This window comes from Esox lucius, chromosome 17 (genome assembly GCF_011004845.1).
Source record: "Esox lucius isolate fEsoLuc1 chromosome 17, fEsoLuc1.pri, whole genome shotgun sequence".
Lineage (NCBI taxonomy): Eukaryota > Metazoa > Chordata > Actinopteri > Esociformes > Esocidae > Esox > Esox lucius.
This window is the reverse complement of record NC_047585.1, coordinates 42133263-42154266: the sequence shown is the minus strand read 5'-3', so window position 1 is coordinate 42154266 and position 21004 is coordinate 42133263. Positions and strand designations below refer to the sequence as shown.

The 21004-nt window shown below is 44.2% G+C and overlaps 1 protein-coding gene across 1 annotated transcript; it reads left to right on the top strand.

Annotated features, from left to right (window-relative positions):
* The first annotated feature begins 397 nt into the window (after positions 1-397).
* Positions 398-19341, top strand: znfx1 (zinc finger, NFX1-type containing 1). Its single transcript, XM_013138094.4, has 13 exons — positions 398-1054; positions 1243-1529; positions 3066-3304; positions 5661-5792; positions 6226-6368; positions 6911-7054; positions 7553-7649; positions 8368-8618; positions 9940-10079; positions 13674-13974; positions 14746-14856; positions 16034-16129; positions 16891-19341. Exons 1-13 carry the CDS (start codon positions 398-400, stop codon positions 19339-19341), a joined length of 5049 nt encoding a protein of 1682 aa, XP_012993548.4.
* Positions 19342-21004: the final 1663 nt, after the last annotated feature.

Genomic DNA, 21004 nt, shown 5'->3' with positions numbered 1-21004 from the left:
AGGAGGGAGAGAGAGAGAGAGAGGGGGAGGAGGTGGAGAGAGAGGGGGAGGAGGTGGCTGGAGAAGAGAAGAGAGAGGAGGAGGCAGGAGAGGAGCGGGAAGAGGGGGAAGAGGAATATCTGCAGATGCTGGTGCCCCTCGGGCGAATCCAATAGGGTTCAAAGCCTTGGAGGAGCTCTCAGCGAAAGACCCTTCAGAAATAGCCATAACTCTGGCTTCCAGCTATGGACTGAAAGCACTGCTCGAAGAGAAAGAGATTAGAACAGACCTGGTTCAGCTCCTCTGCCAGGTCCTTTGCAAGGCTTTTTTGTCCAAAAGTGACCGCCGAACCTTACAGCACCTGGCTGACTATATCAAGAATTCCGGATTCCTCCGATCCATCTTGCCCCTTCACGTAATGGGAATGGGGTCAGACCACAATGTCACCCGCCGAGAACAGTACCCCAAGCACTTGGACAACATCATAACCCTTCTCACCGAGGTACTCAGCATCTTCCCAGCTAGCTCGGTCCAGGTTGTGTCGATGATAGTGGCCCTCTTCAGGCCAGTCATCACCAGCCTGCGAGCAGTGGGGGTGAACATCCTGGTTCATACTGAGGAGAACCTGGATAGCATCCAGGCCCTGGTGGACCAGCTCCAGGAGAAAGCCAGGGAGGGCACCTTGAAGTCAGACAGCTACTCCTTCATCACCCCAGAAGGGGACGCTCCGCCTGGGGAGGCCGACTTCAGGACCCTGTCCATCTATCCCACCCCCGAAGATTTCCATCAGTTCGAGAAGCCGTTCCTCAGGCCCAACCTCACGTCCCATCGCTATGGCAGCGCTATGCTGTACCTGGACACTCACTTCCGGCTCATGCGGGAGGACTTTGTGAGGCCTCTCCGAGAGGGCATCCAGGAGCTGTTACATAGCCTGCAGGACACGGACAATAAAGTCCAGCTGAAGATGAGGCGCTTTGACGACATCAGGGTGTATTTTGACACCAGAATTGGGGTTCCGGTGTGCACTTCGTCGGGTTTAACCTATAAGGTCCACTTTGATTCAAAACCACTGAAGGTCAGTCAGATTCATCAGGAGTATTTTAATAGAACATTAGAACTTGGCGCGGTTTGTATTCTGTATATTTCTGTGAAGAAAAATGTAGGCAGATATATGGTAAAATATTCATTAAAATGACTTGAATACATACCCTGTTTTTCCCAGTTACAGTTCAATATATCTTAATTTTATTCTGTTCCACACAGTCTATCCGCTGGGAGAACTCCAAGCGGCTGATCTACGGCTCGTTGGTCTGCATGTCCTGTGACAACTTTGTCACTTGCCTGTTTGCCACTGTGTCGGACCGGGACCCCAAGGAGCTAAAGAAAGGCTTTGTCCAGCTCCATTTGTCGGCAGAGAGCAGGCGAGCCCTGGCCGGACTGGAGACACGTCAGCCCTTCCTCATGGTGGAGACCACTGCCTACTTCGAGGCCTACCGCTACGTCCTCGAAGGGCTGCAGGAACTGGAGGTAGAGGACCTGCCCTTCCTGAGGTTGGTGGGCTCTTTGACATTGCAGAGAAACCAGTAGACCAGGGGTTCAACGCCTGTAGACCAGGGGTTCAAAGCCAGTAGACCAGGGGTTTCAATGCCGGTAGACCAGGGGTTCAATGCCGGTAGACCAGGGGTTCAACGCCAGTAGACCAGGGGTTCAACGCCGGTAAACCAGGGGTTCAATGCCGGTAGACCAAGGGTTCAACACCGGTAGACCAGGGGTTCAACGCCTGTAGACCAAGGGTTCAACGCCTGTAGACCAGGGGTTCAACGCCTGTAGACCAGGGGTTCAACGCCTGTAGACCAAGGGTTCAACGCCTGTAGACCAGGGGTTCAACGCCTGTAGACCAGGGGTTCAACGCCTGTAGACCAGGGGTTCAACGCCTGTAGACCAGGGGTTCAACGCCTGTAGACCAGGGGTTCAACGCCTGTAGACCAGGGGTTTCAACAACGGTAGACCAGGAATTATTGCCTGTCTGGGACCCCCAAAGGATGTATTCTACTGATAAAACTTTTTGCAAATATGTTAGCACCGCTGATAACTAGGCAAAGTTGCAAAGAAAAAGCCGTACTGTATCTCAGACTGGCCAATAAAAAGAAAAGATGGTCAAAAGAACACAGACACTGGACAGAGGAAGAACGCTGGCTAGAAGGCCAGCATCCCAGAGCCTCTTCACTGTTGACATTGACACTGGTGTTTTGTGGGTAGTAATTTATGAAGCTCCCAGTTAAGGACCTGTGAGGCGTCTGTTTATCAAAACTGACTCTCTAATGTATTTGTCTTGCTAAGTTGTGCACCAGGGCCTCCCACTTCTCATTCTATTCTGGTTTGAGCCAGTTGGCGCTGTTCTGTGAAGGGAGTTGTACACATTGTTGTATGAGATCTTTAGGTTCTTGGCAATTTCTCACATGGAATAGCCTTCATTTCTCAGAACAAGTATAGACTGATGAGTTTCAGAAGAAAGTTCTTTGTTTCTGGCCATTTTGAGCCCAAACCCATAAACGCTGATGCTGAAGATACTGAACTAGTCTAAAGAAGGCCGGTTTTATTGCTTCTTTACTCAGCAAAAAAAAAAATTAAGTGGTGCTAACATAATCAAAAAAGGGTTTTCTAATGATCAATTAGCCTTTTAAAATGACAAACTTGGATTAGCAAACACAACATGTCATTGGAACACAGGAGTGATGGTTACTGATAATGGGCCTCTGCACGTCTATGTAGATATTACATAAAAAATCAGCTGTTTCCTGCTACAATACTCATTTACAACATTAACAATGTCTACACTGCATTTCTGATCAATTCAATGTTATTTTATTGGACAAAAAGTGTGCTTTTCTTTAAAAAACAAGGACATTTCTAAGTGACCCGATACTTTAAAAAAAACATGTCTATTTTGTAAAACATTTCTGATTAATGGCAATTACTGTTTTCTTTTATGTATTCATTCATCAGCGAATATAATGAAGAACATGGATGCCGTCATCCAATCAGGCATGGAGTTGGTTTGATTGACGACTACATGTACATTTCAGGTACATAGTAGAATGCAGCGCAGATGTCCATCCGCCCGCCTACCTGCACAGGGCGGACAGTTACAACCTGTCTGCAATCGCCAGGCCCAAGTTTATGAAGAGCATCCATCCCTTCCGCGCCCTGGACCCCGCGGCCTGGCCCCCCAGGGAGCAGCTGGGACTGGATGAGTCCCAGATGAGAGCCCTTCAGCTCGCCCTCACCAAGGAGCTGGCCATCATCCAGGGGCCGCCAGGCACAGGTGGAACATGTTTTTAACCAGTAGGGCACTGAGAGATGTGGTTTATGGCTGATGTACCACGGCTAAGAGCTGTTCTTAGGCACAGCGCTTAGCCGTGGTCTATTGGCAATATAGCGCGGCAGCATGCCACCACAGTCTATTGGCATTATAACCGTGTTACATGGTCTCTTATAAACCGGCTGGTTTTAATTCTGAATGTTGATTGACCGTGTTATATGAGACCGTATAGCACGGGTATGACATGACATCACTTTTTATTGCCCCACTTGCGTTGGTACCCGGTGTGTAAGAGCAATGAGACATCTCGGAGGGTTGTAATACACAACTCGGTTTCCAAAAAAGTTGGGACGCTGTGTAAAATGTTAAGAAAAACAGAATGCAATGATGTGCAAATCATTTGAACCCAATATTCAATAGAAAATAGAACATATCTGATGTTCAAACTGAAACATGTTACTGTTCCTTGAAAAATATATGCCCACTTTGAATTTGATGCCAGCAACATGTTTCGAAAAAGCTGGGACAGGGGCAACAAAAGACAAAAGCTGTGTAATACAAACAAGAAACCAGGCAAGCCTAGTTCAGACGGCAGTCGAAAATGTTGATCGTCGAGATTCGAACCCGGGTGGCCCACATTAAAGGCTGTGTCGTTAACCACTATGCCTTGCCACTGGCCATTTGAAAAGCTTATTAGCCAGTAATATGTCACTAGACACCTATGTCACAGAGCTGCACATTTGTTCGGGGGTTAGCATTGCCTCTTGACATTATATAATTTTGTCACGCATTAACATCATGCCACGTTTTAATATTTCAATAGACACCATTAAGCATTGTGTTAAACTGAGCAACGTTTCTTATGAAGTTTACCTCCACCACAAATAGCATCTATGAACTGTATGGCTTTTGCCACTGGCCGTTTTTACAGCTAATTAGCCATTCGTGAATTACATTGATACAGTGCCTATCAATATAGGTGACGATAACTGACTTTTTGTCAAGTGAAAAGACGAGAGAATCATGTAGCAAGTGAAGTGTTTGTCTATCCTGAAGAAATCCTAAGACATAATTTGAAAATCCACCAGAAATATTCGCAGTATTACAGTAAACAGTTTTATTTTAGGCTTCCCATAACATGGCTACTGAAGGTTGTAGCAAGGCAAAGTTTTTGTGTATTCTGAACAAATCCTCTTTTGCCACTGGCCGTTTTAACAGCTAAGCTATTTGTGAATGACATTGATACAGTATATCTTTCAATATAGGTGACGATTACTGACTTTTGAAAAGACGAGAGAATCGTGTAGCCAGCGAAGTGTTTGTCTTTCCTGAACAAATCCTAATATCCACCAGAACTGTTTTATTTTAGGCTTCCTATTACGTAGCTACATGAAGTTATAGTCAGCAAAGTTTTTTGAGTCGGACGCGCAACCTGCTGTTCCGTAGCCTGTCTCTCTAACCACTACTCTATTTAACAAGGGGGTAGACAGTCAGGCACTCACTCAGTCAGTCAGTACGAGACATTAGCTCTTCTAGGCCGGCTCCGCTTACGCGGGCTGGCAAAAAGAACCTGGTGAAACATCTCACAATTTATTGGGTAAATTGGAAACAGAACAGTAACATGATTGGGTATAAAAAGAGCATCGCAGAGAAGATGAGTCTTTCAGAAGTTAAGATGGGGAGGGGTTGACCACTCTATGAAAGACTGTGGATTAGGGTTAGGGTTGTCTGACAAATCAAAATGAAATTATTTTTGGGAATCATGGGTGCCCATCCATCTTGTTATCAGCGCATAGTTCAAAAGCCAGCACTGTGATGGTATGGGGGTGCATTAGTGCACTTGACATGGGCACATCTGTGAAAGCATCATTAATGCTGAACCATATATACAGGTTTTAACTGGACAGACAACAGATGCCTTGATGAGTTATACAGATGCGCAGATAAAGAATAACCATTTCATCTGCTGATACCAGTCAATGATGCCCCCTATGCAAATACCAGATCCCCCCACATTCCTTTTCTAATTTGAACAAGGGGACTCAGTCCGTTAACCAGTGAGAATACATTGGTTAAAGAAATTTCCACAACATGACCAGCTGAAATGCAAACATGCCCCTGTCTCAACTTTTTGGAAATGTGTCGCTGGCATCAAATTCAAAATGGGCATGTATTTTTCCAAAAACAATAGAACACATCTGATACGTTGTCTCTGCACTATTTTCAATCAAATACAGGAATAAATGATTTGCACATCATTGCATTCAGTTTTTATTTGCATTTTATGCAGCATTCCAACTTTTTTGGTTGTTCACTTTAAAACTGTTGAACTTTTCTTTGTCGTCTCTCCTAATCTCAGGAAAAACGTACACAGGACTGAAGATCGCTGAAGCTTTGTTGACCAATCAGGAGTTGTGGAGTGATGACCTTGGCCCCTCCCCGATGCTGGTCGTGTGTTACACCAACCACGCTCTGGATCAATTCCTAGAAGGTTGGGCTACTTCCTCCCATCATGCTGGATTATGGATGCTTGACTCAGATGAACTAGTATATTAATATACTGAACACTGCCCTTCAGAATTGTTGGCACATGAATTAAATGTAAATGGATAAGAAACTTCTATTAGATTTGTTTCAGAGAATTCCTAGGCCTGCCAATAACTGTGACACAAATCCTTAAAACTACTCATTAAGGATTTGTTTCGCTTTTCTTCCCTTATACGTCTGTTAAAAGGTTTGATTTCATTCATATTTTCAGTGTAAGATCATGTTTTGTTTTTTGTTGCTTATCTGTACCTCCAATAGTTCTGGAGTGCTCTGTACTTTCCTTCGTTTTACATTTGACAGAAGATCATTCCAGAGGGCACTTTGGTTACTGTGCTGTTATAATTATAATTATAATTATTTACCATTCTGACCCACAGGCATCCATGGGTTTTTACCCAACGGTATTGTGAGAGTGGGGGGTCGTAGCAGCAGTGAGGTACTGAAGCGCTTCACTCTGAGGGAGCTGAAGATGTCCAAAAAGACCCAGCTACCAAAACACCTTCGCCGCGCCAACGGCGAGGTGAGAGTTACCGTGGGATACATGAACGCACTGCTATCGAGAACTCATTACGGAGTTACTCCGGCTTAATTTTTATTTTTTATTTCACCGTTATTTATCTAGGTTGATGGAGAGCCAGTCGTCATTCACACTGGCAGTCAGGCCAAAAGCATAACGATTACAAGGCAAAACTGTCGACACAAGTCGATTATGGGTTGTGTTTTGTATGTGCCAGGAATGTCACAGACAATTTCAGATCTTTTGGGAAATTATTTGGATAAATATTATTTACATTTATATCCCATATTAAATATTCCTATTCATGAGAACTCACAGTAGTGAGTGCATATATTACAGTAGTGAGTGCATATATAACAGTTGTTAGTCCGTATATTACAGTAATTAGTCCATATATTACAGTACTGAATGCCTATAATTTCATACATTTTCAAAAAAAAAATCCTGCCGCCAAAGCCGCCCCAGCGATGGTGTTGTTAGGGCCATGATGTATGAGACTAGACAGTGGTAAACACACTGATGTTTTAGAAACGGTTTCCCTGCAGATTTATGATGCACTGCGGACAGAAGAGTCCAAAATCCAGGATCACTGGGCCCAGATGGAGTGCAGCCTGCAAGGCGTCTTGAGGGAGAAACTCCTCAAAACGTTCATGTCAGAGAGACACTGGGAAAGCCTGATGTTCAACTCTGTGAGTAAAATATAAACACACATTAGATAGAATGCTGTGGATAAACTACTGCTATGAGTAATTGCTCCCGACTGAAGCTATACTACTATGTTGCACAGGATAACCGCAATGAGTACTGAATCTACAGCTTAAAGGTGCACAACAGTCACACGGTCAACCCATTCAAATCCTTGTCTAAAAGAGACCCCGCCCTCTGGCGTATCCCCACCTCTCACAGTCAGAGGTGTGGGAGGGGCATGCACCGCACTGTGTTTTTCAATAGGCTGGAATCGTTTGTCACTCTTCTTTTAGTCTTCTGAACCAGTGGTTTGTTTCCAAGGTGGGACTTTTCAGATGGATGGTCATGTGACTGTTGTGTAAAAAGAAAAGGACGGGTCTGACATTCCTGTGACTACAACGTTAGGACACGATCTTGAAGTGTGATAACCTGTCACAGGGTGTGGAGGAGGCATTACTCTAATAATTACTCTAATACTTCTAATATGGGACTGTCTACAGGGTCTCTATGGCGGGATGTCAATTCTGATGGAGTGGCTGGGAGTTGGTTCCACTGCTTTCCAGCAGATGGCACCAGATCCTCAAAATGGAAATACAGGTGAAGAGGCCACTTCACAGCCATTCGACATGAGCTGACACAGTTACACTGTAATCAACAATATATTTAGTGTTTGTAATTCCTGCTACATACACTATTTCTACCCACTTCACCCAAAAATATTTATGTTTCTACAAGTTGTCAATCCTTTTACACCACTGGAGGGGCATTATGACCAAAAATGTCAAGCTGTCAAAAGTACTTGCTATTGGGACTCAGGTATCACCAAAGCTGTGTTGAATTTATTAGGTACAGTATCATATCTAATTCCCAAAGGATAATTATGATTTATTACAAGTAAAAATATTCTTTAAAAATATTGATAACAGCCCTGGGCATTTGCATGGCAATTAATCACCACCCAAAATGTAATATTTGTCACAGCGTGATCAGACAGACAGAAAAAATTAAGCAGGTGCCTAGCATGCGATCTCCCTGTGGTCTTGTAGTTGTCACCATTGAATATGTTACGATTGTAAATCACATAACTAGCTATTAGTCTGACGAGTCTTGTGAACTACTGAACTGTAACTGTGTGAAGAGAATCCAGTGCTCACTGCAAGTAGAATTGATTAACTCCGCCCCAAATGAATAAGATGAAGTCGCAGTATAACTGCATTATGTTGCAAATACTGTGACTAAAATCGTGCAATTTTATTAAACTTTTATTCAACCACTGTAACTTCAAAATCTTTTTTTCACCCGCATCGTGTGACAGATGAGGAGATGGATGAGGCTGAGAACGAGGAAGAAGAAGACCTGATTGAGATAGCAGAGGAGGCAGATCTGATTCAGCAGGAACGCTTCGTGGAAGACTTGGACACAGGGGAAGACTTGCACGCAGGGGATGGCCGGGACGATAATCGGAAAAAGACAAAGGACTTTATCAGGGATATGTCGAATCTGATGCTGGCCATGAACCTGGAGGACAGTGGGATACAACCAGAACAGAATCACGAAGTCTGGGAGGTAAGACCCGGAACACAGCCGTGTAGTTATAACAGAGTAATGTTAAAACACAGAGCACCAGACTCGACACTGCCCCCCGCTGGCTAATGAGGTGCATTGAGAGATCTGACTGTGCCTCATCAGCCAATGTGGTTGGCTGTTGACCAGGGCCTTGACTAATTTGATGCCCTGGGCAACATTTTTGCAGGTGCCTCTTGCATCGCAGAAAATAATTGTGTTTATACAGTCATACAGGAACTGCATAGCTTTGTCTTTGAGATTTTCTTTATTATAGAAACAAGAAAAAACACAAAATAGAAAACTATTAAAGAAACAAGTGACATAAGACAAATTGTAAATGCAATATAAATAAGAGTATTGAACAAAAAAAATATATTTCAAAGAAATATGCATAATGTAACATTGTCCTACAGCTTTACTCGCCTTGGATTTCTTGCAGCATTTTTAGATTTTTTTCTCTATTGAAATAGTCTTCCTGACTTGTGGTTTTCAGAAACATGAAACATGTTTTTTATTTGATAGGGTCCTCTGAGAACAATCTTTGTTCTTACCTTATCAGTTAAAACAGATGGCCAGTCAGTAGGGTCTATTGGTGTAGCCTTTTTGTGGATGCCTGATTCTGTATCACTGGACTGTGCTGAGGTAGAGGGGACATGAGTGTTTGATGCTGCACCACTGGATTGTGCTGAGGTAGAGGGGACAGGAGAGTTTGATGCTGCATCACTGGACTGTGCTGAGGTAGAGGGGACAGGAGGGTTTGATGCTGCATCACTGGATTGTGCTGAGGTAGAGGGGACAGGAGGGTTTGATGCTGCATCCCTGGGATGTGTTGAGGTAGAGGGTTCAGGAGGGTTTGATGCTGCTTCACTGGGCTGTGTTGATGTAAAGGGGACAGGAGGGTTTGCTACTGCATCACTGGACTGTGCTGAGGTAGAGGGGACAGGAGGGTTTGATGCTGCATCACTGGGCTGTGTTGAGGTAGAGGGTTCAGGAGGGTTTGATGCTGCTTCACTGGGCTGTGTTGAGGTAAAGGGGACAGGAGGGTTTGATGCTGCTTTTTTGTAACATTTCAAATTCATAGTATTATAATAGCATTAGTAAAAAAAATTAAAAGTTTAAAAATAATTCACCCATTTGGGCACGCCTAGCATTTGCCTATTCCGGCTATGCCACGGGCCGGCACTGCTGTTGACCTGAAGTGACAACATGCTGTTTCATATTCAGAGTATTTAATTCAGGAGTACCACAGAAAGACAGGTGCTGATCCAAAGTCGAAGTGATTCGAAAGGTCCAGCCCATCTCCATGTGTGTGTGCCCGCAGATGCAACGCAAGCAAAAGAAGAAGATGAAACGTCATATCAGCAGGGAGCTCGGCAAGAGCTCGGCCATGACGGAGGTGGAGGAAGACACCACCCTGAACGTGTGGACCCTCAGCCAGCCAGACAGATGGCGGCTTTACCGGTAACACACCCCCTCATCCCCTAGGAAACGTTGGTCAGTGAGAGCCAAACATTCCCATGGCACATAATTATGATACGTAATTATTACTAATTACAGAGAAAATGTGTCTCAAAAGGCACGCCGCGAGCCTGACCTCTGAGGGCAGATTTTGCCGCAGACGATTCATGTCACCTTGGCAACGTTAGAGTAACTGTTGCGGTGGTAACCTCGCAAATCACACGGGTGTGCGCTTGGTAACGCCTTCAGGCACAAACAAATGTTTTGATCTGCCCCCGGGGATGGGGAAGACTAATTCAGGGCCCAGTTGTATGCCAGCCAAAAGGCAATGTAGGATTATACTTTAAAAGTATTTTTTTTATTCGCAGCTCCAGCTTGTCTGACTCAGTAAGCACACCAGTAGTGAAAGACTAGGCTACATGCACCTCAGGTTGCGTCGGCATTCAGGGTTGTATCCTGTTTCTATCAGGTTAACACAACTGTTTTTCCGCCCTACCTATGTGAGCTCAATCCGTAGTCGTCTGTGAAATGTTACCCAATGTCCTAAAATGGCACTCTGCTAACTCCTCAAACTTGATTGCTGGAATACTTTATTGGTGTTTTGTATTTACTCAGTTAGTGAATTGACCTAATCAATCAGTTCAAGTGACTGACTGAATTTAAAACACCTGGTCACAATGGCTAAATCAAAGGCAAGGGACAAGGTTGCTTATTCTGGACATGATCTATTTTATTTGTTAGGACCTCAATGGCAGTCGTTTTCCTGGTGTCTGACAAATGATGACAGACATTACAGATGAACATGCACAGTGCATTTGGAAAATATTCAGACCCCTTCACTCTTTTTCACGCTTAAAAAAACATCACTAATACACTTTATTGCAATTTCATAAAAAAGAAAAATCACATTCACACAAGTATTTACACTACTTTACTTATTAAGTGTTTTGTTGAAGCCCCTTTGGCAGTGATTACAGTCTCAAGTCTTCTTGGGTGTGACCCTACATGCTTGAACCACCAGTATTTGGGGAGTTTCTCCCATTCTTACCTGCCGATCCTCTCAAGCTCTGTCAGGCTAGATGAGGAACATTGCTGGACAGTCATTTACATGCCTTTTCAGAGATATTTGATCAGGTTCAAGTCCAGGCTTTGGCTGGGCTGCTCAAGGATGTTTACAGACAGTCCCTTAGCCACTCCTGTGTTGTCCTGGCTGTGTGCTTCTGGTCTTTGTACTGTTGGAAAGTGAACTATTGCCTCAGTCTAGTGTCCAGAGTGCTCTGGAGTAGGTTTTCGTCATGGAACTGTCTGTACTTTGTCCCGTCAGCTTTCCCTTGAACCTGACTCGACTCCCAGTCCATGCTGCTGAAAAACATCCCCACTGCATTATGCTGCCACCTCCACGCTTCACCGTAGGGATGGTATTGGCCAGGTGATGAGCGACAGCTTGTTTCTTCCTGAAGTGATGCTTGACATTCAGGCCAAAGGGTACAATCTTGGTTTCATCAGAACAGAGAATCTTGTTTCTGAGGGTCTTGTAGGTGCCTTGTGGCAAACTCCAAGCAAACTGTCATGTGCTGAGGAGTGGCTTCCACCTGGGCACTCTACCATAAAGGCCAGATTGGTGCTGCAGAGATGGGTAGCCTTCTAGAAGGTAGCCCCATGTCCACACAGGAACTCTGGAGCTGTCAGAGTTACCAACAGATTTTTGGCCAGCTGCCTGTCCTGCTTATTCCCGACTTCACAGTTTGGCCGGGCGGCCAGCTCTAGGAAGAGTGTTGGTGGTTCCAAACTTCTTCCATTTAAGAATGATGGAGACCATTGTATCTTGGGAACCTTCACTTCTGCAGAAATGTATTTGTACCCTTCCAAAGATCTCTGCCTCGACACAATCCTATCCCAGAGCTCTAAGGACAATTCCTTCAATTGGCTTGGTTTTTCTCTGACATGACCAGGAAACTTTGTGACGATATACACTCACCTAAAGGATTATTAGGAACATCTGTTCAATTTCTCATTAATGCAATTATCTAATCAACCAATCACATGGCAGTTGCTTCAATGCATTTAGGGGTGTGGTCCTGGTCAAGGCGATCTCCTGAACTCCAAACTGAATGTCAGAATGGGAAAGAAAAGTGATTTAAGCAATTTTGAGCGTGGCATGGTTGTTGGTGCCAGACGGGCCGGTCTGAGTATTTCACAATCTGCTCAGTTACTGGGATTTTCACGCACAACCATTTCTAGGGTTTACAAAGAATGGTGTGAAAAGGGAAAAACATCCAGTATGCGGCAGTCCTGTGGGCGAAAATGCCTTGTTGATGCTAGAGGTCAGAGGAGAATGGGCTGACTGATTCAAGCTGATAGAAGAGCAACTTTGACTGAAATAACCACTTGTTACAACCAAGATATGCAGCAAAGCATTTGTGAAGCCACAACACGCACAACCTTGAGACGGATGGGCTACAACAGCAGAAGACCCCACCGGATACCACTCATCTCCACTACAAATAGGAAAAAGAGGCTACAATTTGCACGAGCTCACCAAAATTTGCCAGTTGAAGACTGGAAGAATGTTGCCTGGTCTGATGAGTCTCGATTTCTGTTGAGACATTCAGATGGTAGAGTCAGAATTTGGCGTAAACAGAATGAGAACATGGATCCATCATGCCTTGTTACCACTATGCAGGCTGGTGGTGGTGGTGTAATGGTGTGGGGGATGTTTTCTTGGCACACTTTAGGCCCCTTAGTGCCAATTGGGACTCGTTTAAATGCCACGGCCTACCTAAGCATTGTTTCTGACCATGTCCATCCCTTTATGACCACCATGTACCCATCCTCTGATGGCTACTTCCAGCAGGATAATGCACCATGTCACAAAGCTCGAATCATTTCAAAATGGTTTCTTGAACATGACAATGAGTTCACTGTACTGAAATGGCCCCCACAGTCACCAGATCTCAACCAAATAGAGCATCTTTGGGATGTGGTGGAACGGGAGCTTCGTGCCCTGGATGTGCATCCCACAAATCTCCATCAACTGCAAGATGCTATCCTATCAATATGGGCCAACATTTCTAAAGAATGCTTTCCGCACCTTGTTGAATCAATGCCACGTAGAATTAAGGCAGTTCTGAAGGCGAAAGGGGGTCAAACACAGTATTAGTATGGTGTTCCTAATAATCCTTTAGGTGAGTGTATAGACAGATTTGTGCCTTTCCCAAATCATGTCCAATCAATTGATTTTACCACAGGTGGAAACGAATCAAGTTGTAGAGACTTCTCAAAAATCATCAATGGAAACAGCTAAATTTTTGGTTAAGCTACATTTGGAATGTCATAGTAAAGGGTCTCCATTCTTATATAAATGTTATATTTCCATTCTATATCTTTTTTTGTAAATATCCAAAAACATTTAAAACCTATTTTTCCTTCATCGTTATGGTTTACTGATTGATGACGTATCGGAAAGTGACAATATTTGTAAAAAGTGAAGGGGTCCTAATGCAGTGTGTGTACAGTTACTACTACTGAAGACGCGACCAATTTTTTAAGTGAATTACAGAGCTAGAGAGCTAATAGGTTGCCGCTGTTTTTCCGTAGATTATGGGTTGGGCGTTTCCGTGCGGACCTGGTCTTGCGAGCCCAGGAGGCGGAGCAGCGCTATCAGGACACCTCGGATCGTCTGGCCGAGATCCGTGTCCGTGAGGACATATGTGTTCTGCAGGGCGCCAAGGTCATTGGCATGACAACCACGGGGGCTGCTAGGTGCCGGAAAGTTTTGCAGGAAGTGCGTCCCCGCCTGGTGATTGTGGAGGAGGCCGCAGAGGTGCTGGAGGCTCACACCATCACCACTCTGAGTCAGGCGTGCCAGCACCTGATCCTCATCGGAGACCATCAGCAGGTACTGACGCGTTAGGCGTGGTCAAGATCCTCTGAAAGATGTGGTCAATTTCCAGTAATCCAGGGATTGATTGACTTCAAAAGATCTTCAAAATGTGAATGGGCTATCTGTTGATTTTAATTACATTTTGTTTCATTAATTGGCTGGGAGTTGAGAGTTCACACAGCTGTAAGTTCTTACATAACTACACTTTCGTCTTTTTTGTGAAAAGCTACAGTACTCTGAGAAAATAGTATTTTACTCTGTTCAATGTCTTCCACTTTATTCAAGGCTGATGTTCTTGAGATGTGCAATTCGCTTTTGTGAAATTCAAGTAATGTCGGTGGACCACACAACTGATAGGAAAAGTATCTGTCTTTTCAGTGTTTCAGTTTCATGAATCTCATTTGATTAACTTTAAACACAGTCAGAATGACACAATTACTCACATTATTTAAGATTGTGTTTCCACCTGTCCTACATACTTTTCAGTAAATTCTGGAGGTAGACATACTGTATATCAATGCCAAAAAAAGAAACGTAGCTACACTTTAACAAGAAATGGCAACATAGAAAAGATAGCAACACTAGATAATTTACTCACAAGACTATTTCCAATCTACACTCTTTATTTGACTTCATCTTACTAATTTGACTCAGACATTCATAATTTTTTCCTTTTCAAATGTGCCAACTTTGTTGAATGACTCATTTTTACCTGTAGGGTTTCACTGATTTATCCTCTGGAATCTATTATCTGTTTGATAATCGCTTTTTTATGTACTCCTGTAGCTCCGGCCCAGCGCAACAGTGTACGATCTTGCCCGAAACTTCAACCTTGAGGTGTCCATGTTTGAAAGGCTGGTCAAGATGGACTTTCCATATGTCAAACTTAACTATCAGGTACGTGTGGGAATCAGGAAGGAAATATATACAGTTGTGCTCAAAAGTTCTCATATCCTTGAAGAAAATAGGTATTATATGTACCATTTGTAAAGAAAACATGAGTGAGCAGGCTAAATTTCTTATGGGATTCACATTCATCTGTAGGTCATAACAGAATGGTACAATCATAAAACAAAACATGGCAACAAAAAAAAAAGTCTGCATACCCTTAGTTCTTCATACTGTGTATGTCCCCCTTTAGCATCAATGACAGTGTGCAGTCTTTTGTAATAGTTGTCTATGAGGCCCCAGAATTCTTGCAGGTGGTATAGCTGCCCATTCGTCTTGGCCAAATGCCTCCAGGTAATGCAAAGTCTTTGGTTGTCTTGCATGAACTGCAAGTTTGAGATCTACGCAGAATGACTTGATGATATTAAGGTCAGGAGACTGTGATGGCCACTCCAGAACCTTCACCTTTTTCTGCTGTAACCACTGGAGGTTCAACTTGGCCTTGTGTTTAGGGTCATTGTCATGCTGTAAAGTCCAAGAACCTCCCATGCGCAGCTTTTGTGGTGAAGAATGCAAATTGTCTGCCAGTATTTTTTGATAACATGTTGCATTAATCTTGCCATACATTTTCACAAGATTCCCTGTGACTTTAGAGCTTTTTATATCTTTTTATATCCTTTTCCATTTTTTTTAAGTTCCATTACCTTGTTATGCAGGTCTTTTGACAGTTCTTTTCTGCTCCTCAGTGCATCCACGTGAGAGCTAACAAACTCATTGACTATTTATACACAGACACTAATTGCAATTTAAAAAGCCACAGGTGTGGGAAATTCACATTTAATTGCCATTTTCACCTGTGTGTCACCTTGTGTGTCTGTAACAAGGCCAAACATTCAAGGGTATGTAAACCTTTGATCAGGGCTGTTTGGGTGATTTCCGATATCAAGATGATTTAAAATGGAGCCAAACAACTATATGATAATAAATGGCTTCATATGATCACTATCCTTAAATAAAAGACAATGTTTTTGGTCCTATTTTCAAAATCAATGCAATCATTTCACAATTTCTGCCAGGGTATGCAAACCTTTGAGCACAACTGTATGAACGTACCCTGATTAACCAATTATCCTCATTCTTCCTTTTTCATTGACCAAAACTCTCACTCTTGGACTATCCCACACAGCATCGTATGAGGCCAGACATTGCCCGTCTGTTGGTCCCTCATATCTACACTGAGCTAGAGAACCACCCCTCTGTGATGGAGTATGATAACATCAAGGTTAGTCGATACATTCAGATGAAGAAATATATTTATATTGTTTGCTAATACATTATTTTGGGGAATTTCCTCAAGTGATGAAAAAAATACAAGCTTTTGTGCTTTTCACAGGTCATTTACATTTCCTGGTTGTAACCACACAAACATTTCCAGAATTCATAGCAATTTCCGAGTGACTAAAATCATCAGAAGCAGACATTGTTTTGCAACTTGAAAAAGTCTAACTAGCTAGCGAGCTCCCAAAAATATTTGAGAACTTATACTGCCCATTAATAGCGCAACTTTGAATTTAGACACAATTGGACAAGGATGTAGGGGTCCTGTGAAAGTAAGGCTATATTCTGTACAAAGCCAGGGTCGTCCCATGACTGCTGAACAAGGACAGCCAAATCTACTCACCACTACTGCAGCAATTGGCGAATCACAAAGACCACAATAATTTATACAAAACATGATTCAAATAATTTTTACATCAGCCAGCTGGCTCAATCAACCAGTGATGTTATTGACTGAACTCTCTTGGCGCAATTCTTTTTATCTTTGGTATATAATTATGTCTGAAACATAACAACCCAGATAATTTCTAGTGGTGGATTTTCACTTTAAAGTTAAAACATACATTTGTAATAGTAATAATAATATAAAAATATAGCTACAATGTAATATTAATGTACATTAATAAAGTATGATGTACTGTACACATGAGTGGGCTTTAGTTGTGCTGAAATACACATGATATTAACCCTCCTTTTGTCTTGCAGGGGCTTCAGTCAAACATGTTCTTTGTGGACCATAACCACTATGAGAAACACATCAATGATAGCAAGAGTCACCAGAACCTTCACGAGGCCCAGTTTGTGGTGGCGCTGTGTCGGTATCTCCTGTTACAGGAATACAATCCATCCCAGATCACCATTCTCACCACTTACACAGGCCAGCTCTACTGTCTGCGAGACCTCATGCCAGCGAAAGAGTTTAAAGGGGTCAAAGTTCATGTTGTGGACAAATATCAAGGGGAGGAGAATGACATTGTCCTGTTATCCCTGGTGCGAAGTAACAAAGAGGGCAAGGTGGGCTTCTTGAGTATCCCGAACCGTGTTTGCGTGGCCTTGTCACGGGCTAAGATGGGCCTCTACTGCATCGGAAACATGGCCATGTTGGGAAAGGTCAAGCCTTGGACTGACATCCTGCAAACACTGCGAGAGAAAGACCAAGTGGGTAAAGCCCTGACCTTGTGCTGCCAGAACCACCCCGAGCGGCTCACTAAAGCATCCTGCGCAGAGGACTTCAAAAATGCTCCGGAGGGAGGCTGCAACCTGCTCTGCGAGTTTCGCTTGGACTGTGGCCACGTATGTACCAGGGTCTGCCACCCGTACGACCAAGAGCACAAAAAGTACAACTGCATCAAGAAATGCCCAAAGATCCTCTGTGAGCTTGGCCATCCGTGCCCCAAACAGTGCTATCAGGAGTGCCCTCCTATCTGCAGGCAGCGGTTGGTGAAGATCGTGCCACAGTGCCAGCATAAACAGATGGTGCCCTGTCACCAGGATCCAGAGACGTTTGTGTGCCAGGAGCCCTGTGAGAAGAAGCTGACGTGCGGTCATCAGTGCGCCTCGGTGTGTGGGGAGTCATGCACCACCGCCTGCATGGAGACGGTCACCCTGAAGCTCAAGTGCGGTCACCAACAACAATGTCCCTGTCATTACAAGACATCCATGACACTGCCGGAATGCACGGCCACCTGCCGCCAGACGCTGAAGTGTGGCCACCCCTGTCCCGGCTCCTGTCGGAGGTGCCACCAGGGTCGCTTCCACGTGGCCTGTTCCCACCGATGTAGCCGCCTCCTAGTCTGCTCTCATGAGTGCCAGGAGCCGTGCACGCGTGAATGCCCGCCTTGTCCAATGCCCTGCAGGAACCGCTGCGTCCACAGCGCCTGTATGAGGCCCTGTGGTCAACCCTGCGTCCCCTGCATCGAGCCCTGCGCCTGGCAATGCGCGCACCTGCGCTGCAGTAAGCTCTGCCACGAGCCTTGTGACCGCCTGCCGTGCACGCAGCCCTGCAACAAACGGCTGCCGTGCGGGCACCTCTGCATCGGCCTATGCGGAGACACCTGCCCGGACGAGTGCCGTGTTTGCCACCCAGATGAGGTGGGGGAGATCTTCTTCGGTACGGAGGACGATGCCGATGCCTGCTTCATTCAGCTGGAGGACTGCGGACACTTCTTTGAATCCACGGCCATGGACAGGTACATGGGGAACGACTACACACAACAGGACGCCCGGGAGGAGATTGCAATAAAGTTAAAGGAGTGCCCCAGGTGCCGCACCCCGATTCGGCGGAATCTCCGATATGGGGTTCATGTCAATCAGAGTCTGGCGGAAATTGAGAAAGTGAAGGAGAAGATTAATGGGCTTCAGTCAGATATTGAGGGACAGAAATCGATCCTTAAGCAGCAATGGAGCGACAACAAAGACTTGAAACATTTCCTACTGACGGAGTACCTGGTGATCACGGAGAAGCTGAACGCGTCCCACCTGACAGCCAAGGAGCTGTGGGTCATAGAGAACCAGATGTTGTTCCTTGAGAAGCTGCACAAGCTAAAGAGTAGTGTAGGAAACCTGTCAAGTCTAGAAGATTTTGACTTTGAAGAGAAAGTGGAGGAGTTCCTATTGTGGCTGATGGATCATAACCAGAAGTTCTCAGAGCAGCAGGCATCAGATCTGCAGAATGAGCTACGGAGACTCTCCTTTTTGGCCGAGCTCAACATCCGTTGCAAGAATGCTGGAAACAAAGCCAGTGATGTCAAAGTTCTGGCTGAGGTCACAGCCATAAGGACCATTCTGAATAGAATGGCACCATTCAGTCAGCTAGACGAGAGCTTGGTAAAGCAGGCCCTGAAAGACCTGGATCAAAAGCTTCCAAAGACTGGCCTGGGGATCACCGACGAGGAGAGACAAATGATCGTGTCGGCCATGATGTTGCCCAAAGGGCACTGGTACAAGTGCCCCAACAATCATGTCTATGCCATCGGGGAATGTGGCGGCGCAATGGAGAGTCGTAGCTGCCCAGAGTGCAAAGCGACAATTGGAGGGGCCAACCATGCTCTGGTCAGTGGCAACACTGTGGCGTCAGAGATGGATGGGGCGCAACACGCAGCCTGGTCGGAAGCTAACAACGTTCTGAACTTCGACTTGAGGAACTTGGCTGATTGATAAAACATAATTTCCCATTGTGACTCTGTCAGATGTGACAATTGTGATAATCTGCGCTCTGGAAAGACTAGCTGTATTTATAGGTGATACTGAAGAAGGGATTTTCATGTGACTGAAAAGTTCTAAGTCCACTACCATTCAAAAGTTTGGGGGTCTTTCTGTGACCCTGAACATTTGAATGGTAGTGTATGTCAAATAATTCCACAGCTAATTCTTCCACCATTGCCTTCCGCGAACTAATGCTTTTGCACTTAACTTGCTCCCTGTTAGCACTGCCTTTGTTGATTGTGGTTTGTTTGAGGAAAATGTTCTGTTAGTGGGTTGTATGGTTGTCCCAAATAGCCATCCTCTGTTGAAAGCACTTACTGCAACGCACTCGGAATAAGAGCTTAATGACTAAAATGTAAAGGAATCTGCTCTACTGTCACAATAAATTCCTTTAAATTTAGCAGAAATTTGATATAATATCACCGCTGGGTACAGAAATATGTGACTCAAGGCCATTCTGTGTATGATCTTTAAAGTTTAAAAATACTGATGTGCTCGATGTTCACATCTGTGTATATTTCCAGTGAAACCTATGGATGGCAGCAGTGGATTGTTCATTTTCAGAAAAAGAGTTAGGTTCATACTTTCCCTACTTGCTTTTTGTTCTATTAAAACGTATGTGAGATGACCCTGTGTGTTTGCAAGTGCCGTTATTTAATACCCATGCACACATTTAGAATTCACCTGATACTGAAAACCTGGAGAATTATATGATAACACGAGGCTGACCAACAACACAAACTGGTTTGATAAAACACTGTCAACTAATGTTCTGAAATCCACTGGATGTAAGTCCTGGATTGTGTGGATACCTCTGGAATCTACCACAGCCAACGGGGGGCAATATATTATGGAACCCACATTCCAGTATTGTAAATTTTGTTTATCTACAGATGCTTTCTGTCTGTGATTTAACATGGGAAATCAATTTGTCATTTTTTTATAGCACTGGAAGAACACCAGAAAGGAGATGAGATGTTGCAAGGGTGAAAAGCCTCTGCTGTTTTGGTTGAGTCAATTACAGTTAAACTGAAACTGTCTTGAACATTACTCGTTTAAATTACTCTGGGCCTACATAATATATCACTTAAAGATTCAGTCTGTGTCTTTTGGCATTAATAAAATAATTGTCTTTCACCTCCCATCCTGGTGTTGACCTGTAATATGTTGTTTACATATGCATAAACTATAAACCCTATCACACTCAAGTTTCAAGTTTTAAAGCGAGTGGTTCTAATGACATAATCACAAATTAGCACATACACGAATAAACCATTTTCGGGGACCCTTTTTGGCTCGACAGCACCCCTTAAAAATAACCAGTGGCCAAAAATCAGCGTCTCTAAGCAAATTTTATGTTCAGAGCATTTTGTAAACTGGGTTATAATGTATTTGACGCTGTGACTGTCAAGAGACGGCGTGGCCTGAGAAAACCCTTAGTTCCATCCCCTGGCCTGTGATTGGCTGTGAGGTTTTTGTGCCATTATTCTTATACCAATCTAATCCCCTCATCCTCGCATGAGCTTGATGTGGGTGCCAGAGGTGTTTTTTTTGACGACACCAGTGTTCCTCGTATGAATCTTCCTGTCGGATGCAGTTTAATGTCCAGTCTAAT